This window comes from Nanorana parkeri, unplaced genomic scaffold (assembly GCF_000935625.1).
Source record: "Nanorana parkeri isolate BGI_ZX_2015 unplaced genomic scaffold, ASM93562v1 scaffold195, whole genome shotgun sequence".
NCBI classification, from domain to species: domain Eukaryota; kingdom Metazoa; phylum Chordata; class Amphibia; order Anura; family Dicroglossidae; genus Nanorana; species Nanorana parkeri.
In genome coordinates, this window is record NW_017306463.1 from 647,271 (window position 1) to 674,514 (window position 27,244).

The 27,244-nt window shown below is 44.4% G+C and overlaps 1 protein-coding gene across 1 annotated transcript in view; it reads right to left on the reverse strand.

The window, feature by feature from the left end:
- GAN (gigaxonin) overlaps nt 1-24,226 on the reverse strand; it is a 58,320-nt gene extending 34,094 nt beyond the window's left edge. The window contains exons 1-4 of the mRNA XM_018555382.1: nt 24,003-24,226; nt 15,325-15,439; nt 9,844-10,194; nt 1,364-1,581 (exon numbers count right to left, since the gene is read on the reverse strand). Coding sequence (XP_018410884.1) covers nt 1,364-1,581; nt 9,844-10,194; nt 15,325-15,439; nt 24,003-24,178 — 860 coding nt within the window. The 5' untranslated portion in view covers nt 24,179-24,226. The remainder of the gene's footprint in view (nt 1-1,363; nt 1,582-9,843; nt 10,195-15,324; nt 15,440-24,002) is intronic.
- Nucleotides 24,227-27,244: the final 3,018 nt, after the last annotated feature.

Sequence of the window (27,244 nt, forward strand, 5' to 3'; positions counted from 1 at the left end):
CCCTAATATATATATACATACATACACACAGGGCTCAAAATTTCAAGTCCTGAGCTACTAGCCAGGCCTAAAAGTTACTCGCCACCAGTTGCCCCACCTAACCCCTACCCTGGACTTTAACTCCACCAGGTCAGTAATGTAACGCACCGCGCAGAGATCAGCGTGACGCACCGCGCAGAGGTCAGAGTGATGCACTGTGCAGGGTCAGTGTGACGCACAGTGTAAGGAAGAAAGAAAAGGGACTTTAAGTGCACTTAGCTGGTATTCAGGTGCCTCTTCTCTCTCCTGGTGGTGGTGGTGGGGGCAGTGCAGAGATCGTCCATGTATCCTCTTTTCCTCCTGCTGCATAACTTTCTGGCTGGCCGGTCTCACTGTCTCTGCAATCTTCCTCCCAGCCTGGCAGCTGAGGTGGGCGGAGGAAGCTGCAGAAGACAGCGGATGTCATCGAGGAGCGCCGCCAGCAGGACCAGAGATGGGACACTACCGCCACGGCTATCGTTCAGATAGTATGTCCCTTGGCATCTTCACATCCTATACACTGAATAGACGTGATGACTCGAGGATCCTTAGACCGCTGCAGTGGAGGGAGACTGAGGTGAAAGGGTTTGGTCTAAGAGCAAGTCGGCTCACGAAATGGGTGAGTATAACTTTACTTTTTCTTAACCTAGACACAAGGTTAAGAATACCCCCCCGAGTTCTGCTTTAAAGGAGAACTATGGTGTCAGGGCTTTTCCCCATAGTTCTCCTTAGGGTAACGGGAGGACACAAACTAGCATCCTCCCGTTACCCTAAGCTCAGTATACCGCGAGCTGCAGCTCGCGGTATACTGAGACGCCTCAGACGGAGCAGATCCCGACAATCGATGTCGAGATCCGCCCAGCTGCGTGAGTGACAGCTGGCTCTGCCTATCTAGAGGCAGAGCCAGCTGTACCTGCCCCGTCCGTTCCGCCAGTCAGCGCTGGCGGATCGGAGCGGGGAGGGGGGAATCCAGCCCCTCCCCTGTCATGGCAGAGAGCTGTGACAGGATCGAGAGGTGAGCAAACGCCGGTATATGTTCGCTCACCTCCCGATCTACTGAGCCGACCTGTGACAGTCTCATTGTCACAGGTCGGCTAGAACTATGAGGTGAGTGAAAAGCATTCACCTCATAGTTCTCCTTTAACACACATTGATAACATTATTTAATGTAAGCTCATCTATTTTACAGGTGTATCTAAAAACACCAAAGTATATTAAAGTGTAAGTGTATGAAGAAAAACGGTCATTTATAAAATCAGGTAAAGAAAAAAACTGTAGCATTTACTGGAGGCAGTGCATTACAAAGCAATGGATTGTAACATTACTGTATAGAAATGTCACCTACGCTCGTTCCTCTCCGCCCACGGTCACAATGCACTCCGAATAACCTCTGGGCTTGAAGGAGGCCAGGACAGCCTCTCCTTGCTGAGGCTGGCTCAGGGGGATGTTGGTGCACTCTCTGATCATTTCTCGTACCAGTGGCTCATTCAACATTTGTTCACGGAGATAGCTAGAGTCCAAGCCACTCACCCACAAGGCCGAACTTACATCCTTCATGTGAACCTGAAGAAACAAAATAAATAAATAAATCCTGTAGGTATTTCAACTACAAAGAAACAACAAAAACACAGAAATAGTGACGTTAGCCACTTACAAATATCGTTCATTTTGTTTATTTAAAACATTTTAAAAAGGTGTTGTGGTGGTCCAAATACACATTTTTATTTCTTTGCATGAAAACCACACGAGTAAAATAAGATCATATAGGAGTTTCGAGAGAATCAGATACCCCATTAGAAAGACAAAGTTGTATTCGATTTGATCCCGGAATGACTTACTGCTTCCCTCTGTGTGACATGAGTCTTATTTGCGTGACCTCTGTGTGACATGCATCTTATTTGTGTATCACTTGGCTGTAGATCCTCAAATCATCTCTGACTGGGTTCGCTGGGCGTATTGAATATGCGCGTTTGTCGCGCTTTAAAAAAAAAACCGCACGTTTCCGTGGGCTACTTGGCTGTATCCCAATGGAAACGCGAGACCAAAACTCCCCAAAGAAGTACATGTACTTCTTTGGGCGTAGGCTGTTTTGTATCACGTTCGGGCGGGCGGAAATACGGCAAGGTGTGAACCAGACCCATTGAATACAATGGGATTTAGATGTTTGAGCGGTTTGTAGAGCGTTCGTCGAGCGTTGAACACGCTACAGAACGTTCAGGTGTGAACCAGGCCTGAGTTCATGCGGACACTGTCCTTCCTTCTGGAGGGGGGCTACATTTGTTCCCCACGGTCCCTGTGTGTTGTAAAGTAGCCACCGCTCCAAGCTCACACCTGTGATGGACTACAATCTCAATACAAATTAGTAAACTAAATGCGAGATTGTAGTCCCATCACAGGAGCAAGCTTGGAGCGGTGGCTACTTTACAACACACACAGGGACCATGGGAAACAAAAGTAGCCACCCTCCAGAAGGAAGAGTTACTGGCTAGATCACCAGGTGGAAATAAAAAGGAAGAAAAAGCCCAAAAGAAAACTAATGCAACCATCACATCTAAAGGATTGGTAAACTGCAATATACACTGCCTGGTCAAAAAAAAAAAGCCCCACCTGGATTTTGAGCAGTATTATAATCTGCGGTTGCTTCAAGTGATATTAAACCTTCCTTTTTTGTTCTTAGAAGTATCATACTTGCAGGAAATTGCTACCCTTCTTTAAAGCCATTTCTTTCCTCGTACTCTAGCTGATCCCCAAACTGCTCTCCCCTCCCGTTGCGTAGGTCTCCATCAGCTAGCTGGCTGCTGAGGAGACACCCATAAGTGCGCGTTTCCAGCTGTGGCCATAAGTAGCTGTCCATAGAGAGACACAGGTTGTGGCAAGCCATGCCCCTCCTCCCAACAGATTGATGGCAGAAGAAGCCAAATCGCTCCTCAGGCCTCGTTGTCCTCCCTGCAATCAGGACGGTCCGAATGGAGGATATCTTCAGGGGCCCTTGCAGCGGGGACAAGGGACCACATGCAAGTATGGGGGGGACAGGGGAACACCGAAAGGTACTGGGCATTTTTTACCTTCAAGCAGGCAACGCCTTGCCTTTAGTACTACTTTCACTTGGTCAGGTCTAGGTTGAGCAACATTATGTCCCCAAAAGTAAGGTCAGCTGCCGGCCTGACAATACTGAATGACCAGTTTTTACCAGCAAAATAGAACTATGGGGTAAGTGTTTTCCCCCATACTTCTCATCAGGGTCATGGGAGGACATATACTAACCTCCTTCCATGACCCAAAGCTCAGTATACAGCAGGCTATTGCCAGCAATATACTGAAAGCACCGCTGCCGAGACGGATCCCGACAATACTGTCGAGACCCACTGCGTGAGTGACGGCTAGCTCTGCCTATCTAGATGCAGAGCCAGCTGTGCTCGCCCCCTCCCCCGTCCGTTCCTCCAGTCAGCGCTGGAGTATCGGAAAGGGGAGGGGGGGAATCCTCGTGGGGAGTGGTGACTGACAGTCACGGCTCTGCAGGGAGATGATCGAGAAGTGAGCGGATCGGCTGCATATTTCCACTCACTTCCCGATCAACAGAGCCGACCTGTGACAGCTTCTTTGTCACAGGTCGGCTCTAACTATGAGGATGAGTGGAAATCACTCACCTCAGTTCTCCTTTAATTGATTTTTTTCTTCCCTGATGGCACGGGCATATTCCAAGATATATGCATGGATTCTTCAGGCTCAAATTGTGAAAGAGTGGTTGCGGGAGCATGAGACATCATTGTCACACTTGGATTGGCCCCCACAGAGTCCAGACCTTAACCCCATTGAGAATATTTGGGATGTGCTGGAGAAGACTTTGCGCAGTGGTCTGACTCTCCCATCATCACTACAAGATGTTGGTGAAAAATGAATGCAGCTCTGGATGGAAATAAATGTTTTGACATTTAAGCTTATCGAAACCCTACCACAGTGAATGTGTGCCGTAATCAAAGCTAAAAGGTGGTCCAACAAAATATCAAAATGTGTGACTTTTTTGTTTTGCCAGGCAGTGTATTATTATTATGTCAATGTATATTATATTCTGCTTTTGGGTTTAGATGCCCTTTAAGATCAGCTAATATGGCATTGAAGGTCATGGATGGATGGAAAAAGCTGGCATTCCACTTTAATATTTGTACAGCATACAAACAAAAATGCTCTGTCATGGCAGCTCTTTGTGCAGACTCCGTGCCAGCCCCACATACATCAGCTGATGCTTCCGAAGATAAAAATAGTCTATGAAATGCTTTTGATGAGGTCTGTGATGCAGCATAACATTCTTGCTCAGGAATCCGCGCTCAACCGGCTCCTGTCATCATTCGGTTATCAGAGGTGTCTGCTAACACTAGAAATGGGATTCATGCTTCATCAGAAGCCAGTAACGGTTACCACATTTAACAGATAGAAGTAGGACAAATGACAACATTCCCACAAGTAGGACACCTATATCTTAAAGTGGAATCGAAATTTAGACACTTCAGTAGAGTTGGCCATACACTGAATGTTCATACGAAAAATGAAGTGAAATGAAGGTTCCAAAAAACACAAAATTCTATTGGAGTATGTCCAGCTTTAGTCACATGGCCCCTAATCTTACCTGTGAGGATAAACGTCGCTGACTTCAATTTAAAGGGACACTAAACTCAGGAGTTCAATCTGAAAGGGGTTCTAAAGACTCCGTTTTTTTGCCTATATCTACTGCTATCAAGCAGTAGAAATAGGCAAAAAGTTAGTTTTTTTTAAAAACGCTTCAACAGCGGTTTAAACTTACCTTGCTTTCGCTGCACGCTCCCGTCCGAGAAAACAAAACTGCTCCGGCGGCCAGAAAACATCTTGGGGTGGGCGCATACGCAGTTCGGATTCTCGGCCGGGAGACCTCTGGTCTTGTCTCCGCCCCCTCCTGTAGATTTCTACAATCAGCCTGTAGTGGGTGGACCTGCTGGGCCCCTCCCACAGCTCTGCTCTTTTCACAGACTACCATGCAGTCCAGTGATGGTGTCACAACTACTTTTAGAAGTTAATAACTGGGTTTACAAAGGCATTTGGTGCATACAAAGTGTATTTATATCTTTTATAGCCATGGAGGAATATATTTAATTTACATTTTTATGCCCAGAGATCAGCTTTAAGTGCATCCTTGCAGAGACGGAAGGTAAGTCTATGGACACGTGCACCCGCATGCAGACACCGTGGGATCAGAAGTGCCTGCTAGCCGAGAGGAGTCAGCGCTGGATCGGAGAGCCTCCGCACCGCTGGAGGGACAGATGAAAACATCAGGAAAGAAGAAGATCGGATTAAGAGACATCATTCAAGGTAAGTGCTGACATTTACATTGGGGAGAGGGGGGAAAAAAAATATCCTTTAACTGCCTCCGGGCCGGCCGTAGTAGAAAAACGGACAAAATAAAGCCCTATCTGTCCCCAAAAAATGGTATAAAATTCATTTCAGTACAGCGTTGCATGGCGGAATAAACGTCAGTCAAAGGACTGCAGCGCTGAACACTGAAAAATGGCCTGGCCAGGAAGGGGGTCTAAACACCTGGTCTTGAAGTGGTTAATGTCACTTTAATAATGCATTTAAGTACCTGAACTATTAAAAATGTATACAAAAATGTATCTTATTTGTGTATCACTGGGCTGCGTCATCACTGTTTTGCCAGATGAAGAGGACCTTGTGCGGCCCTAAAACGTCATGTTATGTGATACTGAGCATGTACCAATAAAAGGCATATTGATCAGCACACTGGAGTGCCATTGACCCTTGCTTTCCTGAGATCCATTTATCACTGCTGCACCCACCTATTCCCCAAGGAACTTACCAGTCAGGAGTGCGATGGGACTTGGACATTAATCACACTAGGCAAAAGGACCCAACTGGGATGTTTTGGGGAAGAAGGCATTTCATTATGATGCTGGAGATCCATCATGGCGGACTAGATGGTGCTGGACAACCGCCAGCCAGTAAATGAGACCGACCCCATCTTACTTGCTGCATCTTCTAATGCACATTGTGCCGTGAAATCAAAGTCAGTCATTTCAGTACATGAAAGAAGCCTGTACAACTGTGCAAGACTGAAGTTCATCTTTAACTGTTTAAAGCCAAAAGCTGATCAGCAGCTTGCTGAGCCGGTGTTCCGTCAAAAGAGTCAATTCATCGAAATCTCCATTTAGGTCACTTCCGGTAACTTGCCAGCAGGAGATTTGGATGAACTGACATTACTGCGCATGCGACTGCAGAAGAGAAGGACTGGAGGAGCTCTGTACAGCTGCATTTTCACAACTTTGACAATGCTCGTCCAGTTCAACAGCCGTCAGTACGCATGCAGTGTTTGATTAATGTTAATGTGGTATGCTATAGAAATCCTCCTGGTTTAGCGTTATGCTGTCGGACATGAGCACCAACTCGTCGAAATCTCCTGCTGGCAAGTGACCATAGTTGGAGATGTCTATGAATTGGCTCTTTCGACAGAACACCGGCTGAAATCCGCTCATTGGGTAGTCCTGTCTGCCAGACATCCTTTCGACTGAAAAGAATTGAAGCAGCTGGGTGGAAAAGTGTCTGCATCCAATCAAATGCAGGCACGGCTCAGGTATTTTGACAGCTGGTGGCAAAGGCTCAAAATACAAAAGTTGCAGAGGGAGATTTTTTTATCCACACTGTTTATTTTTCCCCCAGAATATAACTTTATTGAACCCATCACATTACACATAACCTCCAATGGGCAGAAGAGTCAATTAGGAAATGGTCAGGAGAACAATCCCTCCACACTGTTTAGCATGGATGGGTGAACCTGTTAGATTTTTATTTTTTTTTGTTCCGTTTGAAAGTTGTACGAAATACCCACTAATGTATACTCAGCTTAAGAGGACATGCAACAGGAATTTGAAACGTTAACCCTTGCAGTAGGGCTACCCTGCACTGCAAGGGTTAAGTGCTCCTCTAGGGAGTGAAAATAAAGAACAAAGACTCACCCAATCCTCCATAAAGCTGAACTCTCGGGTAACATTTTTTTTTAACCCTCAAGAGGGGCTACCCCCACACTGCAAGGGTTAAATGCTCGTTTTTGTCTAGGTGCTATAAAAATTAATGATATAGATAATTTTTTTTTTTTATTATTCTACTCACCCAAACCGCCAAGCCAGCTGCCTGCTTCCCAGGTCACTGAAGCATCTCTCGTCTAACACTGCAACACGGCAATGTTCCTCTGCATCCCACGTCTATACACCGTATATAGAATGTGATGATTTCCGGCACCTTAGACTGCTGCAGTAAAGGGGGAAAGAAGCTCTAAAGACAGGTCTAAGAGCAAGCTGGCTCGGAGGATCGGGTGAGTGTAACTTTTTTTACCTAGACAAAAACAAGCAGTTAACCCTTGCAGTGTGGGGGTAGCCCCATTGCAAGGGTTAAGCAAGATTCTGCCCGCAGTTGTTCTTCAGCCCCACTGCAAGGGTTAATATACTGCCCAGCTTTTCATTAACCTTTGCCGTGCGGGGCAGCCCCACTGCAAGGGATACATTCCTGGAGATCTTCTTTATCCACACATGCTAGACAAAAAAAAAACACTGTTTCATGACATTTAAATAAAGTGTAAAGTTAGCTTATAAATGGCGGATTTCCCTGGCCTAGTTCTTTAACAAAAAAAAGTGTCAAATGCATTTATACAATCACCGAAAATCAGACGCTCAAAGCAAGAGAGAATAAAACGAACAGGTGTACAGACACTAAACAGGGAACGAAGATTCATTTCATATACAGCGGGCCAACTATGCTATCAAGAGTTTAGTAGTTCAGACGGATCAGTCAATGAAGGTTCCACTACTCAAATGCTGCGAGAGATCCGGTAACAAGAACAGAGCGCAGATAAAAGTCTCAGAGGAGTCGTAATGTACTCTGAGCACTTTTAACACCACTCAGTCTAGTAATACAACTATAAATGGCATTCTGAGGGATTCCACTGATGCTCCGTGCTTACTATTTACACATTTGATCTAGCTATACATAACGGATTCTGACGAAACCATATTCTGTCTTCACAAATTAGTACTAAAATGACTAACAAAAAATGTGTTCTACTGAAATGATAGCTCATTTTTAAAGTGACACTAAGATCAGACGTTAAACCTTAAAAATACATTCAAGTACCTTAATTATGAACAAAAATGTATCTTATTTGTGTATCACTCGGCTGGAGATCCTCATGTGACCAACCGACTACAGATCACCCCCCTCTCTATAGTGTATGGATTGGGCATGTAAACTGGGTCGGGTTGATAACACTGCCAAGTTGCATAAAAACAGAGAGCTCACTAGATTTTTGGCTTATCAACAATTTTTTTTTAACTTCTCAAAACAGATAAAAACACAATGGGGGGAATTTATAAAAAACTGGAGCAGACAAAATCCGGGGCAGGTTCCCATGGTAACCAATCAGCTTCTCTCTTTAGCTTAACTTAAGCTTTGAAAATGAAAGAGAGGCTGATTGGTTGCCATGGGCAACTGCTCCAGATTTGATAGATTGCCCTCATTCTATGGTATAGTTAACAGACCAAAAAGAAGCAAATACAAGAAGTCCATTGTTAGGGTTTGCATATATTTTAACAATCAGGAAACAATTTAAAACCCCCCAATTTATTAGGCTTTCCCTCCAAATGATGGAGATCTCTGCTGCCTTTCACGACAGCAGTACAAATCCATCTGGGGAAGCGCGTGCTGAAGAATGCATGACCACATACACTTGCTGTGACTAGGCATGGTTACAGTAAAGGTGCCAGGAGCCAAATACATCAAGTTACAGCCGAGTCCTATAATATGACAAGGAAGCACTTCACTTAACACTACCCTGTCATAAAGATCTGCCTCCTTCTGCCCTGAACTGCCCTTGGGGTGAGAGGGAGAGGATGCCATACTTATTACTGAGCATATTGTAATTCTCAAGGTGAATTCACACCACATATGCTGAGGATGTGCTGGTCAATGTTTCCAGCCTAGCGCCAACGCAAGACAATGGACACATTTCACATCACTGAGTTGCAGTGGGAACGCGATGGTCAGCATAGCAGGATGCAATATGGAACTACCATCTCACACCTCGCTGTGCCTGAGAACTGAATGAAATGTCACTTGTGACATTTCAATAAAGTTCTAAAAAAAGCAAAAAAAAAGAAAGTACACAGTGTGATGTGCTGGGATCGGAGTGACGGCGCTGTGTCAGGTGCATTACACCAGCCGCTGTGCGTTTTGTACAGTGGCTGCTGTGAATGGACCCTCAGGGGGGGGGGAATCCACCTTTTGTTCAGTCACCTCTCCCATCACAAAGGTGCCTCAGCACACTAACCAGCACAAAAAAAAAAAAAGAACTTTTAAAGCTGGCCAAAGCTTGGACAGTTATTGATGAAATGGCTGAAATTCGCTCCGTGGGTGGCCCCGTCGACAGTCTCCCGCCTGACATCTTTAGATCTGAAACTTAAAGGAGCCAGGTGAAAAATTCTCCCCTGACCAAGAACTGCAACGAATCAGCTGCAGTCCCCGACAGCTGCAGTGTGTATTCTGACAGTGGTGGCCATCGGTTGTTAGAATACAATAGCCGCAGCGGGGGATTTGAGATTTGCTGTTTAGCGTGGATGGAGGAATCTGCTTTTTTCTGCATTCAGCCTGCAGGCTTGGTATGGCCAGCTTACTTAAACAGCTTCAACTACTCAGATTAAAACCAGACGCTGACATTAGCCACTGACATGGGGTATCCGGGAGCTGCAAAGTCAGTAATTACAGGAAAAAAAAAAAAACAATATAGGGACGTACCTTTCTCCCTTCAGAATCCTGGCCAATCCAGCGTAACACTGCTTCAAAGACATATTTTTCATTGCCTACATTAAGCTTCTCTAGGGATAGGACTTCTTTGACTTTGATTGGGTTCAGTTCTAAAAACTCCTCAGTGCTGCTGACATCTCTGAAGTGGGTCTCCAGGTACTCGGTGGCGAGGTAATACACGTGGTTCAGGCAGTAATGCAGGGCAAAGTCTCGGATGCCTATGCAGTTCTCAGCAGTGATGCAGCCCTCCAAGAACTCGCAGCACAGAGTCTTGAGATCGGTAAGCAGTAGGAGATCGGCTGCCTGTACCACATCCTGGATGGTTTCTTCACTCAGCCTGATCTAGCCATGGAAAGAAAAAAAATTACACAATTTTATAACTCTAAAGTATAGATGACATTTATTAGATACATTCAAATTTAGATGTGAGACAACTTCTCAGAATCATTAACACCCCCCACGTATAGCGGACATTCTATTCTCAACCTCAGTCTGTGCTTGAACTCCATCCAGCAATAAAACCTGCACAGTTCCTACTGCAAGGGTTTCATGCCTTATTCTTCATTCCCTACGTAGCCAGTGCTCTCCTGGTATTTGGGCAGGCGCTTGACATCCTCATGTACAATGCTGGACCGCTGATCCTGCATTGTAGGTCATAACATCCGGACGGAGAAGCTACCACCATCTAGGAGGTGAAAAGGAGCAGCTTTGTGGGTTCAGTTGTACAATAGGGGAGGAAGCACGCAGGAGCGAGGAATAAGAAAACTATTATTGCATAGAAGGATGGAAGGCTGCCAAGTCACTGCTGGAAGGGGGAGCAGAGGGAGCTGAGGAAAACATCTTGAAACACTTTGCTGCCTCTGCTATGAAGTATATATTGCACCCAAGTGCCTCTGCAGCTACAGGTGTCAGTAAGAGCTTGTGTTCAAAACACATAAATGTCTATTTAAAAAGGTGAAGGCCTAATCTTTTCAGTACTTTTTGTTTTAGACATGATCCATGTAAAAGAGGTCAACTTGATGTGAATCTTGAATGTTAATGTGTTAACAGTATAATTAGTAAGTAGCGATGCACCGATACCAGTATTTCGGTATCGAGTACTGATATTTTTTGTTTCGGTACTCGCCGATACCGAAAGTCCCATTAAGGAAGCCAGGCGGCATGTAATGACTCGCCACCTGGCTTCCTGATTAGCCGGGAGGCGTGGAAAGACTCACCACCCAGCTTCCCGATTAGCAGGGAAGCCGTCCCCATGCTTCTCGTCACTAGGTGACAAAAAAAGCAGAAAGCAGGGCGCCGTGTAATGACACGGCGCCCGGCTTCCTGATTGGCCGGGAAGCCGGCTCCATGCTCCCTCACACAAGTACTCACCCAAATACTTGGCATCGGTACCGAAACTAGTATGGGTGCATCTCTATTAGTAACTATAAAATGTACATGGGGGCAGCCATATTTGCTGAGCGCATACTGAGATTTTGTGTCCTGTTACATCAAAAGTTGGTTTAAAGAGAATGTATACTAGATTTGTATATAAGTCTTTGCATAATAAGCTGTATTTTTTGACTACTGGCTATAGAAAAGCAGTCTTCTATCCAACCAGCAGAAGGAGCTCCAGTCTCATTTTCACATATTCAGCTTTTAACTTTCAGCTGTGCACAAAGCAGTCTGTTGTTTAGAGAACTGAAAGAAGAACTCCAGGTTGTAGAAAACTTACAAAAGGGAGCCCACTTTAAAAGGAATGCAATTATTGTGTTATACGGACTATATTGAAACAGCTGTACACCAGTTTTGCCATGTATGGGGCCAAAAAGCCCTAGATACAGTTGGACCCAAGAGCTTGCAGTTTGATGCATTTCCTGAAAGGGAACGTAAAGTGATTTTAGTGAGCGCGTATTTTTTGTTATTGCAGTTTTTTTACTTTAAAGTCTTGTTTTTTTTTAGCATAAAGTTGAAATGTTTTCAAACCTTCATGTCTGTACGTCCTGTACAATACATAAAAATATGAAATTATTATTGAACAAAATATTACAGTGCAGACATTTAGCACAGCAGGATTACAAAATCACTATGGGTTAAATAGGCAGCATAGCAACTGAAGCTTACATCTTCTTTGGGAAAACCTTATACTGAGCTCTCTGATAAGGGATATGTCAGTGCTGCAAGGATTCATTTCAAGGAGAACCCCAGATTGGAGAAACATTAACCCTTGCAGTAACACTGCAAGGGTTAACTGCAGTCTAGGAACAATAATGAAGAAATACTCACCGGATCCTAGGTTCTGCCTGGCTGCTAGACCAATCCCCGCTGCCTCTTCTTCACCGGGCTCCAGCGGTCTAAGCCCTGCAGACATCATCACGCCTAATACAGTCCATTCACTTGCATTAGACGTGAAGATGCCGAGGGAAGTACCACAGCCAGAGAGTAGAGAGGTGAGCAGTCACTGCGCAAGACTGAGGATCAGGTCTTTTCGTCTTTATCGTCCCTAGAGAAAAATGAGCAGTTAACCTTTGCAGTGCTGAAGTAGCACCATTGCAAGGGTTATTTACAACCTGGAGTTCTTCTTGAAGTGAATTACAGCACGGACGTATCCCTTATCAGACGGCTCAGTGTAAGGTTTTCACAAAGAAGCAATAACTAAAAATAACTTTACCTTCCCTTTGAAGAAATGCTTCAAACTCGAATGAAAAACAGCTTTTGGGTACAACTGTATCTAGGGCATTCAAACCCCACAAATGGAAAAACTGTTGTACAACTGTTTCAATATAGTCCGTATAACGCGATAGATGCACTATATTGCCAAAAGTATTGGGACACCCCTCCAAATAAATGACTTCAACTCGACAGAACACCTCTGGGATGAATTAGAGCTGAGACTGCGAGCCAGGTGTTCTCGTCCAACATCAGTACCTGACCTCACAAATGCGCTTCTGGAAGAATGGTCAAACATTCCCATAGACACACTCCTAAACCTTGTGGACAGCTTTCCCAGAAGAGTTGAAGCTGTTATGGCGGCAAAGGGCGGTTCAACTCAATATTGAACCCTACGGACTAAGACTTGGATGCCATTAAAGTTCATGTGGATGTAAAGGCAGGCGTCCCAATACTTTTGGCTATATTGTATATTCCTTTTAAAGTGGGCTCTGTTTGCTTACAAATGTCCTAAAACAGCCATGTTGTTGCTAAGGGCTTTGCTGGTGACCAGTACTGACCATGTATGATCGATATTCACATTTAAAAGATGCCCACATTGCCAGAGCTCCGCTACTAGAGGTTCGGGTGTCACATGTGGCTCAAAGCTACCTTTAACGTGTCTTTTCGCAGCATTCCAGAAGATGATCAGTAACTGTTGTTCTGAACATCACACTATTGTACAGTTATGACAAGTATGAAGTGGCTGCTTACAGGAAGCAATTTCTACATTTAAACTGACCACAACATAACCCTAATGCAACTGCAGAAAAACAACCTGTTTATTGGAAAGAACACTTCCTTATTACAGCATTCCTACACATAGAAACGGTGTGCATTCAAATACAAGGAGGTATTAAACCACACTGTAGAGGTACAGGACTCCCCACTTACTACACCGTATATACCCAGCCGTGTCCCCACTGTGCTGGAGATGCAACACAGATGATGGTACCCTCACACACATCTTCTGGTCCTCCCCCCAGATACAACCGAAGCAATACGTAAGATCACTGGAGCCACACTCCCATTCTCGCCCTCGCATTCCCTACTACATTGGGAACCTGGTCGGCCAAAAGGCGCGTTTAAGTCATTACACTGACACCTCATTAACGCTGCACGCACAATCATCCCCCGCCACTGGAGACAGACCGAAGTATCCACGATTCGCGAATGGCTGGCACAGGTTGGTCACGTACATGAAATGGAGGAGTTGTTGGCCACCAAGCAAGACAAACTAGACCGCTTTAGGTCAATGTGGGCTTGCTGGACCTATTTCACCACGGTAACTGACTTGACCACCCTTTACTGAGCCACCTTCAGGTCACACACTCCTAACCAAACCCCCCCCACACTGACTTACCGTCACCCTTTACGCACAACTCTCTACGCCAAATAGACCTTCAACACTAGGTTTCCCGTCTCTACAGACGAAAGATAACAGGATTTCAACTATGAATGCATAGCAACCACTAAGAGGATATGTTATCTAATTAGAATGGCTGACTCATTAGCTGCCTCGGATTGACTAGAGGTAGCCATAAGATAGATCGAGAAACTTTAAATGAAACTCCAATGAGATCAATGAGAAGTCTCGGCAACGTGAGACCACACGCTCTACCGGTACCCCCTACCTGTTGTTTTTTTGTTCTTGTTTTGTTCACCCCCCCTGTTAACACCTGAGATTTTAAAGCTTTATGTACCTGATACATCACACGACCCGTTTGTGGGTCGTAAGCATCTGTCTGTACCCTTCTTGTTCCTATGAAAATCTCAATAAAAATGTATTTGAAACAAAAAAACCACACTGTAGAGGCATACTACTACTAGACCGATCTAGAAATGAGGCAATGTGGATATACAGTATATGTTAGGTATAATGCAATCCATGGGTGAAACATTTACTTTTTTTTTTTTTATCTCAGATACTTTGGAGGTCTGAAGATACAATTTTTTAAGTCTATCTTATTATATTTCCTTCCGTCACCATGCTGCTATGACGTGGGTGGTCACAAGCAGAGCATGGCTTCTAGTAACTCAAAGATGTTAAATCCGGGCAAGCCCAAGCAGATTATTCTTCTTGTAGGACTAAGTAGATCATCCACTTTGAATATGGCAGCTTTACAAACTTAAAACAAAATGAAGGATATGTTCTATTTGAAGATCTAAACAATTCTGCATTTAGAAAAAAAAAAAGTTTGCATTAAAAATATTAAAAGTGAATTATCTGTTAATACTCAGCAATAAAACAGATTGGCTTTACATGAGAATCTCTAGACAGGTTGTACACTTCCTATGCCCCAAGAAAACTCCAGTACTTCTTGAAGGGAAAGGTTAAAATTGACACTCACCCCCCTCAATACAGTGCTGGGTTCCCAAGATGCCAAGACCCAAGGGCCGTTACATGAAGGGCGGTGAAGAGGTTGCCAAGCCCTGTGCAGGTTTCCACTTTCAGAAAGTCAAAACTTTCATCATGAAAAGGTGTTGTGGTGATGGATCAGATTGGCGGGAGAATGGGGCTAAGTACTCTATGATGTCTCCTATAAAGCAACCTGTTATTTTGGGAAAAGAAAGGCTGACATTCATATAAAAATAGTAAAATCTTTTGGGCAATCGTTGTAGCAATATATTTTCTACAGTGTGGCTTCTCACCATTTGTTATATTTGGAGTGTGGTTTAAAAATGTGGAGCCAGACAGAGAAGACAATCCTGATAGACAGGATCTTTCCCATCTCCCACCGCTCCCTCCCTCCCACAAATACACCAAAATAGCAGACACACTACCTGTCCACTAAAAATGTAGTCTAGAATCTCTTTCATAATGGTCACTGAAATGCCCTCCATTTCAATGCGGTAGATGGATCCATCAGTCTTTGGAGGGTTGTAGTTGAGTTTGGCTCTGAAAAAAAAAGCAAAAAAGCAGGTTAACAAATGCAAAGGAAACTCTTAACACTAGTGCAGCCTCCAACATTATCTTTTCTTTGCTACTTGGTGAACCACTGACCAAGAACCAGCATACCCAGTGAGGTGTCCTACATTAACAGACCTCCTATATGAGGTGTCCCATTAACAGACCTCCTATAACAGCAAGGGCTCACAGCGAGAACTAGAATGGTCTTCCCTCAAAGGGTGGGTGAATTTGGCATTCTTTGAACATATCCTCTACATCCCAGACCTGAAGGCAAAAGTTCTCTACACATTTGAACAGACATTATTGCCACGAGACACAGATGCCTCTAAAAGACCATCAAAACTGAAGCATAGTACCTGAGACATTTGATTCACCAGGTCCCGAAGCACAAGGATATTTGCCTTGTGTTGGAGAGATCCCTTTTAAAGGATATAATCCACTGTGACATGGTTTTACAAATCAAAGTCACCGCCAACAGGGCAGGGAGAGCAGATCCAGGCAAGTCAGACTAACATCTAATAGGGAATCCAAATGTCTATCAGTGAAATTCCAAAACCTGTGTAGTGGTATGTCTTAAAACTCAACTGAAGACCAAACTTTTTTTTCTTCAGTTTTGGATACAGTGGAGAGGGATTAGAACACCTGTCAGGTTTTTATTGCTGGCTGGGTCCCCATCAAGGGGATTCACCCATCTGTTTGTCCTAGTGACCGCTATCACTAAAACCCCAAATTCCAGGTGGTCACCAGAACAGGAATAGATGGGAAATCTTCCTATGGAGACACTGGTTCTAGTGACCTTGCTGACCACCAGGGATTTCCCTCTCTGTGGAGGGATTTCCTCTTACTTCCAGTTGTGGATATCAGACAGGAAGTGAAACAAAATCTCCCCAATGGGACGCAGATGGAAAAAAAAAAACAAAAAAAAAAAAAAAAAACTTGACAGGGGGTTATAAATCTCCCGTACTCCATACAAAACTATAAAAGAAAAGGTTCTGGTTTCAGTCCTACTTTAAAGGTGGAGAACTAGAGAGTCCATAGAAGCAGTGACCATTTATGATCAAATTACATTTCAAATGGAAAAAGTTTCATCGTATCATCCGGAGGAAGCCATGATTGTGTAGGATATTCCCAGTCCTCATAGTGGAAGGCATCAGACTGTATGGGAAAGAGGCAGCACAGGACCCTATACCGGCTATAACAGGTCAATGCCCTAGATGCACAGCAGATTGGAAACAACAGCAACTTGCTTAGCTGCGCTATATAGAACCTGCTCAAAAATCGTGTCATTACAGGCAAGTTGTAAAAGCTCTAAGTCAGAGATGGCGATAGGTGCCTCGGGCAGTATTGAAGATAAAAGGTCCAGTACATTCAGCTGCAGATTCTGGAGTGTAAGGCACTGGAAAGCTCCATTAATTGTGCACAGACTGTCACCAGTTCAGAGGTGCATATAAGAAGCCTAGGAGACACAGCACAGGTCTCAAGTTCAGGCCGCAGAGCTATAAAGACTGCTGAGGAGGACGGCCCGATAGAAATAGGAGTCCCAAGGATCCAGTTTACAGGTGTTGCCACCATCTAGGATTACCAGTGAATCAACCTCCCCTTCCCCATAGTGGGAGAGTATGGAACGAGGTCACATATTGCAGCAGGACTGTCCTCTGAACATCTTTTAAAAGACATGTTGCACCATTTATCGGTAAACAATTAAGCCCAAAGTGAGGCAAGGCCACGCGTATGCACAAACCCGGGTCATTAGTACTGATAAGGGCCCTAAGCAGAAGGATGTGATTGAGTCACTCAAGGCGAGCAGTTTAACTATCCCAGAGACCAGATGATCCACGGTTGAAAGCAGCAGAAGTAACAGTGAAAAAAGGGACTGCCGTCACCGCTGAGTATCCTTAGGCAAGCAAGAAAAAAAAAAAAAAAGGAAGAGGGAAAAAAAAAAAGAAGGGGGGGATGGGAAATTTGGCACCCCTGTGTCAAAACTGTGAGGTAGCCATCATTGCTGTGGCCACACCAGCTAAACTCAATTAGTTGAGAGTGGGTCAGGCCAAAAAGATGTGTCACAGCTCCAGAGCTGGAAATCACTCTGTGGGTTACTAATTCATTATATTAAGACTGAGAAGTACCATTAAACAAAGGTTACAGATCAGGATGTGTTCACCACAATTAGACATTGGCTTGAGAGTGAGAGTGCAGAGACTGTGCCACTACTTAGGAGCTGGAAAACGCTCTGCAGCTGACTCATGCAACGATCTGCAGATAACAGATTATCGTTCAAATACAAGCAAAGGCATATTCACAAAGGGAGTCATCAGAGACTGCGTTACACAAAAGGCTTTACCGGGGCTCTGAAACTGCACCAAAATGACAGTACACAGGTCTACCACCAACGCGTCAAAGGCAGGAGGGAGGGGGGTACCAGCAGGGAAATGCCCATACTCCACTCAAGGAAGAAACCGTGGGGAGAATTTGGCCTGCAACCCCATGTGTACATGTAAAAAATCAACGGCATGCTCCCGACCACAATGCTGGGAAAAAAGGCTAGGCCCATACCCAAGAATAGGAGTGAGAAACTCCACTACGGAGAGGAAGCCCTAAGGGCAGGTTCACACCATTTTCTGAACCAGATCTGGAATGCAGTGCATTTTGTTTTTTTGCCGTGTTTGGGATTTTTTTAATGTTTTTTTTTTTTGCTTAAAATTGTCTTGCAAGTGCTTTCCAGTGCGTTTTGATGCGTTCCAGACCAGACAAAAAAGGACAAGCAATATTTTTCTGGTCTGGAACGGACTGCGCTGGTGTGAACAGAGGCCAGAAATAGCATAGGGATACATAAGGATGCATTTTGGGTCCGGAAACCAACTGTTCTGGTCTGGAGATGATCCGGACAGGGTGTGAAAGGCCCCTAAATGTCCCAGAATTACTTTATTTCGGAGTCTCTCAATGCACAATAAAGAAAAATGTTTTACGTGGACTACCACTAATCTTTACACATTCTCCATCCCAAATCACATGACTAATAAAAGGGCAGTTATACACGGATAGAGCAACATGGCAATAAGAGCAATTGATAGACGCATGGGTGTATTGGGACAATTCTCAACTCATATCAAAACATAATGAAATGGCGGAACAAGTACTTACCAGAAAGTATATCTGATGCAGGTCACAGTAAAAAAGCAAAGGGTACAAGTTATACTTTTCTTCTGTTACCCAACCCCAGCCACCCCAAACCTACAGGTGGTGTTATCTGTTGATATATAATCTTAGGTGGAAACCTAAAAATGCATTCATGTACACACAGCCCTATTTAAATCACTGAGTCATTGTATATGTGTGTTTGATATTCATATCAACTTGTAAGAATATTAAATATCATATTAGAAAGAACATGCTATATAATAATAATCAACTATAGCAGAACAATAGTAACAGAGCGTAACATAAAGACTTGGCAGCAGCATACTAAAAATATTAAACATTTGCTGGTAGCGCTCCAAGAATAGCTGAAAGTCAAACAGGACCCAAAAGAAAAAACACACAAAGCCATAAAAAATAAATAAAAAAAAAAGTAAAAAAAAAGGGGAAGAAGAAAGAAAGTATACAGATCCAAGTTTACGCTGCCAACCTGTCCATGGTTAGTGCACCTTTATTTTTTCCTTGGCCTTAAAGGGATTCTGTTGAAATAGAAAAGCATGATATCCCACTGATGACTGTTTTACATGTGCATTCTCTTCGGCTGCCATCCTGATCCTATTGCTTCACCATTTAGTGAGTTACTAACCAGGAACAAAAGTTGCCTATCAGATGTTTAACAAGCAAATTAAAAAATCTTTATTTTTTTTTTCTTCCCTTGTGAATTGCTAAAAGTATTTTATAGTAAACCTGTAAAGACAGCTTTATGGGAGTTGCCCCATACAAAATGTGTGCGAGTGTGTGTTTTTTTTTTTTTTTTAAACGTCCAGGCTTCAGGGCTGTCATTTACATACCAGCTTAAAGCACAAGTAAAGCTATGGCCAAGAAGAGGGGGGAGGGGGCCTCCCCAGGATCTTTTAGCCAGTGTGCTAGTATTCACAGCACATTATGACAGACTTACATGCCTAACTGATCCCTTCCAGCGATGCACTTTAGGGTTGCAACCAACTAATCTAGACACCAGACTGCTTTGTGCATAGCTGAAGGTTGAAAGCTAAATATGTGAAAATGAGACGAGCTCTTTCTGCTGGCTGAATAGAAGACTGCATAATAATAATCTGCATTTTTTTAGTCCGGGCTAAAGCAGCAACCAACTAATCGATTGATAATAAGCAATAATGAGAATAGTTGCCAACTATTCTCATTATTAGGGATGCACCGATACCGGTATCGAGTACCGATATTTGTTCCAGTACTCTCCAATACCGAGTACCGGAAGTCCCATTCAGGAAACCAGGCGGAGTGTAATGACTGTCCACACGGCTTCCCGATTAGCAGGAAAGCCATGCCCAAGTTTCTCATCACTAGGTGACGAGTAAGCATGGAGCTGGCCTTGTGGCCAATCAGGAAGCCGGGGCACGGTGTAATGGCGCGGTGCCCGGCTCTCTGATTGGCCACAAAGCCGGCTCCATGCTCCCTCGTCATGAGGTGACGAGGGAGCATGAAGCCGGCTTCCCGGCCAATCAGGAAGACGGGCTCTGCATCATTACAGGGCGCCCGGTTTCATGATTGGCCAGCTTCCCGACCAATCAGGAAGCCGGGCTCCCCATCATTCCACGCTGCCCGGCTTCCTGATTGGCTGGGAAGCCGACTCCATGCTCTCTCGTCACAACTGACGAGGGAGCATGGAGCCGGCTTCCGGGCCAATCAGAAAGCCAGGCAGCGTGTAATGACGTGCTGTCCGGCTTCCTGATACGGAAGTATCGGGCAAGGCATCAGAGCATTTGGGCGAGTACTCATATACAATGCACCGATACTGATACCAGTATCGGTATTGGTGCATAGCACTACTCATTATCAATTAGTTGGTTGGATCCCCTAGCTCTCTCCTGCATGCTGGGAGGAGGGCACAGCAAGCAGTGGGGGAGTGCAATAACCAGCCTATTGCAATCTGAAATGGCCAATAGCAGGCTGGCTATTGCACTACCTGCTGTATTTACATTCAGCTGCCGCCTGTGGAATCTTGCCACTGGCAGCTGCCATTCCCAGGCTGAAGCTATTCAAGCGCCACGTGCATACAATACAATTATTTACAAAATAAAAAAAGTTATAAAAAAGGTGGGAAAAATAGTCATTTTCGGTTTCGGACTGACAAATTCTGCTGCAGGTGCGTTGCCGTGCCATTCTTTTCAATGGCACCCCAAAACGCACCTCCCACCCCCAGTGTAATCGCCTGCACTGGGACGTACAGTACCACAATGCCTTGCGTTCCAGTGCAGTGAGATTGGAGAAAATTGTGCATGCAGTTTTATTCTGCATTTGTGTATTTTATTTTAAATTAAGGATGGCATTTATATAAATATTTTGTATCCGATTAATCGAAAAAAATAAATCGGCCAACTAATCGATTATGAAAATAATCATTAGTTGCAGCCCTAATGCACTTCACCCTCAGCGACGCTTCTATCTTCTGCCCAGTCTTCTTCCAGGTCTCAAGTGTTTGGCCGCTTGATTGGCCAGGCTCCGATGATGTGAATCCTGTGCATACATACGGGAATTACTTCATCTCTGCCTTCCCGTGTCTGTGCACTGAGCTGCACCTGTGCGGCTCAGCATACAGAAAAAAAACAAAATTGGCGAACGGCAGAAAGCTTTTATAGCAGATAAGACCTAAACAGTCTCTTCTGCCATAGACCGCTGGCCAAGGTTTAGGATGACACCCACACCTTTAAACATAAGTCAGCAATGGCAACTCCGATATTTCTATAAATCAAAAGGTTTCCCATGGTACATGCAAGTAGCCACATTTCCTCTTCATATGAAATTTCCATTGCCCTCTCACCAGGTGAATGTTTTACATTGGACAGTGGGCATTTTCAGCACGGCTGGCTAAATTAAAGAAGAACTTCAGGTTTTCATAACATTAACTCTTGAAGTTGCTCATACACCTTGCAATTATCGCTCGATAATCATCCACGTCTGCGGTTTCGTACGATAATCGGCCGCCAGTTGATGGGAAGTGCATAATCGCAATTACTGTACAACTGGCCAAATGTGGTTGAATGGGCAGACTAGAAAACTTACGGATTAGTAGCGTTTTCGTACGACAAAAACCGCAACATGAACCCTGCACATGCGCAAACGAAAATCTGTTCTGTTTATCAATGAAATTCGGCCAGTTAGTATTGCTAACAAACGATAATCGAAATCTACATTGGTCTGTGCAAGATGGGCTATTTGAATGGAAATCGAACGAGGGTGCGATGCTGGGACAAAAAAAATTTGAACGATGGTTGTATGGTGTATGGCCACCTTTACAGTGGGACTACCCCTGCTCTGCAAGGGTTAACTGCTTGGTTTGATCTAAAGGCCGGAATACGAAGATATGCTCACCTGATCCTTGTTCCTGCGGCGGTCAGCGCTCACCTCCCTCCCCCTCCACTCCAGCTGTGGTATATCCCTGGACGTCCTCACTTCTAATGCAGGTGAATTAACTTGTATTAGATTCAATGATGTCAGTGGTCCAGAGCCCGCCGGAGCTTTGGGAGAATAGGCTGCAGGGACCGGTCTAGCAGCCGAGCAAGATTGAGGACCAGGGGAGTATATCTGCTTCCAGTCCCCTACACAAAACAAGCAGTTAACCCTTGCAGTGAAGGGGTAGCCCCACTGCAAGGGTTAATATTATTGCAATCCTTAAGTTCATGTTAGACAGAAAGGACATAGTACACTTAGTACATGGTCATATACACAGGCTATTCATAGCTGTTAGTTTTATTACATACACAGTGATGTTGGATGGTGGTATCTAGATGGCATATAAAAAAGGACCAGGCAGATTTTTGGCACATGTCAGTAACAGACATTACCCAAATAAATAACTGAACTGAAGCATCAGAGAATTGGAGTCCCCAACCTTACAGGTAATTCATGCAACTACTGACCCAAGAGGTGTATCAGGGAGGGAATGCAATTAGCATAGACCTTATCCAGAGTGCACCCAAAGCATTCTGAATTATACTGGACATACAAAACGTATTTAAATATAAACACCCACAACTTGAATTATTTACTAGAGATAAAATCAGCAATTCTATGCAAGTGTTCCGCTTTTATCTTAATAGGGCAGCAGAACAGACACGACAGCTTGCAATTTGAGACCGTGTGCTAAATATCCCAGGGGCAGAATGACAGAGCCGCCCTCAAGAATGCTTTCTCTTGCAAAGTCAGCCGAAATAGAAGTTTGAATGTTACACGCCTTATTGAACTCCATAACTAAAAAGAGTTACTCAGATTAACCCACTACTTACAAACAGATATACTGTATGTCTGTCTACACAGTTTTCAATGTCATAGCCGACAATGGTGTCCCGCAAACTGCAATGATAGAGTAACGTGCATTGGAGCTTAGTTACTGGCTGACTTTGATACTCATTGCAAGCAACTTTGTCACAATGAGAATAACCAGCATAGGGAAAAGAAAAAAAAAAGTTCTCTGTACAGCCATTGCCTGGTGCTAGTGTGCAACACAGACATCAGCAGTATGCTTAAAAACCTCAGGATTTAAATCTTAAAAATACAAAAAACCTTCACTATTAACAAAAACATATATTTTGTAAATCCTCAAATCATCTCTGAATTGGTGCCGACACTGTCCTTCCTTCTGGAGGGTGGCTACTTTTGTTTCCCACGGTCCCTGTGTGTGTTGTAAAGTAACCACCACTCCAAGCTCACTCCCCTGGTGGACTACAATCTCACGTTCAGTTTACCAATTTGTATTGAAGTAATAGACCATCACGGGAGTGAGCTTGGAGCGGTCACTTTAAAAGTAAGACTCCCATTACATGTGACTGCAATTATTCCTCAATGGATTCTCTGACATGCTTCCTGTCACATCTTTGAATTATCTGACCTTATAGGTGAACCTACCTGCCACATCCAACACCCATGTATATGATACTACACTACCAGAGCCAAAGATAAAATTTGTGATAGATACTCCAGATCTACTACCCCTCCTACTGCATTTCACAAGATGACACTGTCACAATCATCGTATGTCTGTGAAGGTTCTCATTCATCCAGGTCATGGTATATCTGTAAAAAAATAAGTCAAGGCAACCGGACTTGCTGTATTTTTCTTGAAGACGTTTCACTGGTTATCCAACCAGCTTTCTGAATTCTGAATGGAGAAAGCTGGTTGGACAACCAGTGAAACGTCTTCAAGAAAAATACAGTTGCCTTGACTCATTTTTTTTAGAGGATGTCACCATCATCATCTCCATAAAATTTTCTTTTTAACATGTACAAATATTTTGTTTCTCAGTAGTAGCAATTATAAAAGAGTCCCTCGGACACTTGTACTGTTCTGATGAAACTATGCAAATACATAACATATAGTAAGAAATTATACCACATTTACCTTATGTAGGGACTAGCAGCTGCCAAAATATTCTTATGCACAGGAATTTCTTGCTCTTCCACAATAAGCAAAGTATCACAGAAGTCAGATTCTTCCCGGAAACAACTGAGAGCTCGGAGAAGCTTGGCGGCGTGTTGGGGGTCAGAAACCACCGTTGTGGAGTTTGAGTCTTCCATTTTGGACCAACGTGTGCAAGGGTGGCCCAGGACTAAGTAAACCTACTGTAAAAGCAAAACCTGGATCAGGGCATGGGGAGGAGCCTACACACTCCTGGTGCAAAGGGTTCTCAAAGAAATAGCACACAAAAAAATTGTGGACAGGATGACAGGGTCATAAACCCTATCCTTACCCAAAACATGGACTGCAATACTGAACTACTAACACTGGCAGGACATGGGCAACATGCATTCTGTGTTATGTGGCCTGTATGTTCAGAAGAACTGAATATCCAAAAGTGGGAGCATCACAATTCCATAGGCTATAAAAATGCAAAAAAAGTTCTCTAGTGAGCTATGTATAGTGGTAATAAGTAGGCACTTTGAGGTTCTACTTAGAAGCTAAATCCAGGACAAACTACGGGAAGGCTGTCCATGGAACAACAGAACAGTGATGAATAGGCACTATGAATGAAATTAGGTGTACATAAGCAGCCAGTAAGAGTTTCTGTGGGGTCAGCTATATGTGGATTGCTGTACAAGAAATATCGGAATATGACTGAGGTGTGCCTTACAGAAACAGTAAGAATCTATATTCTGGAAGCTAAGGCTCTGTGTTAATACGTATACAGTAGAGGAACATTAGGAGTACAAAGAAAATGGACCATTATATAGGAATCTGAAGACAGAGAGTAATGGGGCTCTGTGCATAGGAATGTACACACATGGAGAGAACAGTTGTATGGCTACAATGGAAATTTGCAAGAAGACTTGTATGGGAAGATGTGGACAGAAATAATGAATAGTTACTATAAAGAGGCAGAGTGTACAGTTGGAGGGAGTAGGAGCCTATAGTATGAGCAGCCTACGGATAGGGCTGCGTATACGGTAATGTGCAGGATGTGGATAGGGCTGCATGTACCGTAATGTACAGCCTACAGACAGGGCTGTGTGTACCGTAACCTACAGCCTACAGACAGGGCTGTGTGTACCGTAATGTACAGCCTACAGACAGGGCTGTGTGTACTGTAACCTACAGCCTACAGACAGTGCTGTGTGTACCGTAATGTACAGCCTACAGACAGGGCTGTGTGTACCGTACTGTACAGCCTACAGACAGGGTTGTGCGTACCGTAATGTACAGCCTACAGACAGGGCTGTGTGTACCGTAATGTACAGCCTACAGACAGGGCTGTGTGTACCGTAATGTACAGGCTACAGACAGGGCTGTGTGTACCGTAATGTACAGGCTGTGGATGGGGCTGTGTGTACTGTAATGATGGGGTTGCGTGTGTACTGTACTGTACAAGCTGTGGATAGGGCTGTGTGCACTGCAATGTACAGCCTACAGACAGGGCTGCGTGTACTGTAACTGTGTATAGCGTTACATGTACAGGAATGGACAGACAGAGAAGTCCAGCTAAGACAGCGAGCTGTCCATAGGGGTTGCACAGGGAACAGCTAGGCTATGAGCAGTCACTACGATACATACAGGCTGTGACAGTCTACCCTCTATGGAGGCTCTATGTACATGAATGCACAGAGAAAGGAAGAACAGAAGTCCAGCTAAGTTGCAGAGCTGTGTAGGCAGTACAGAGTCCTGGGCAGTCACCCCTCACACACAGGCTGTGGCTCCCCCGTCCTGGAAGAAGTCCGGGCTCTCTGCTCCGTTCTTCTTCTCCTCACACTGCTGTGTGCCCGGCTCAGCAGCACCCAAGACTTCTTGACCAGCCTGCATGACATCATCACAGAGCGTCCCACACCCCACGTGTCAAAACACATCCCGGAGCCATGGAGCTACAGCCTGCGACTGGAAAGTGGGGCGGGACGATCAACTAATTTCCCTTCTAAGGGAATGCACATGTAGCGTTCTACCCCGCCCCACATTCTGCATGGAAAATCAGACCATTGGCTCCTCCCGCGTTGTGTCTCCTCCCCTCTAACAGGCTCTGTGTAGATTGTGTATCTCCAGCAGTTCCTATAGCCCCACATTTTGGCTGTGGTGTGTGATACACCCTCATGACAAGGCAGGGAGTGGCACTGTTAGGGAGGGGATGTTATTGAAATACATTGTGTGCTAATGCAGAAGGATTACCAGCCTAGGCTAAAGTCCACAAGTTACACAATAAAAGATTAAAGTGCACATAGAAAGGAGGCAACCATTGCCATATCCAGCCAATTCAAATTACTTTACCCACATGCTATACTGTAATATATAACTGTCAAGGGACTGTCCCCCTTTTGGGACCAAATTTCTCCACTTCAATTGTCCCTCTTTTTGATCTGATGTATAGACTTCTATAAAATTGTATTGTTTAACTACTGAATGCATATTACATTAAAGTATGTCTCCATGGACAAAAAAAAACCTTCCCTGGCAGTGGGGCTGCCCCCCTCATTGCAAGGGTTAACTACTTGTTTATGTGTAGGGGGACCAGTGTCAAGCATGGCTGCTGGTGCGCATACCCGTTCAATTCCGAAATGCTCGATCAAATCGCATAACACTATTTCCTAGTCACAAGTGACATTTCATTCAGTTCAATGGGCTAAACGTGGTGTGATGTGGTTGTTCTGCATCCCACTGCAGTGCACTTAAAAAAAGTACTGCATGTCTTACTTTTTTTAAGCACACACCACCGGAAGGCAGTGGTGTGAGCTGTCACCATCCGTGACAAGGCAAATTGCCTTGTCTTGCTCTCAGGCTGCGCTGAAAAAAAATCCAGGATAGCCCCAATGCAAATGGTGTGAACGAGCCGTAAAGCAGTTTAACTTACCTGATACCAAGGCTGGGGCCTTAATAACCACAATAACATACATTTATGGACGTCCAGATATACATAAAATGACTAGAATACACTGTAGAGCAGGGGTGGCAAACACAAGGCCCGCGGGCCGAATCCGGCCCGCCGGACCTTGTAATGTGGCCCGCACAGCGCTGCCTGCTGTCAGGATGGCGGTGCGGTGAGGGGGAGAGAAGCCGCGCCCGCAGCTGTCAACGCAATTTTAAAGCATGACATGTTTGGTGTCTATTTACCCGACGTGACCCCGACTCTTATATTTTAGCAAAAATATGGGTGATAAATGGGT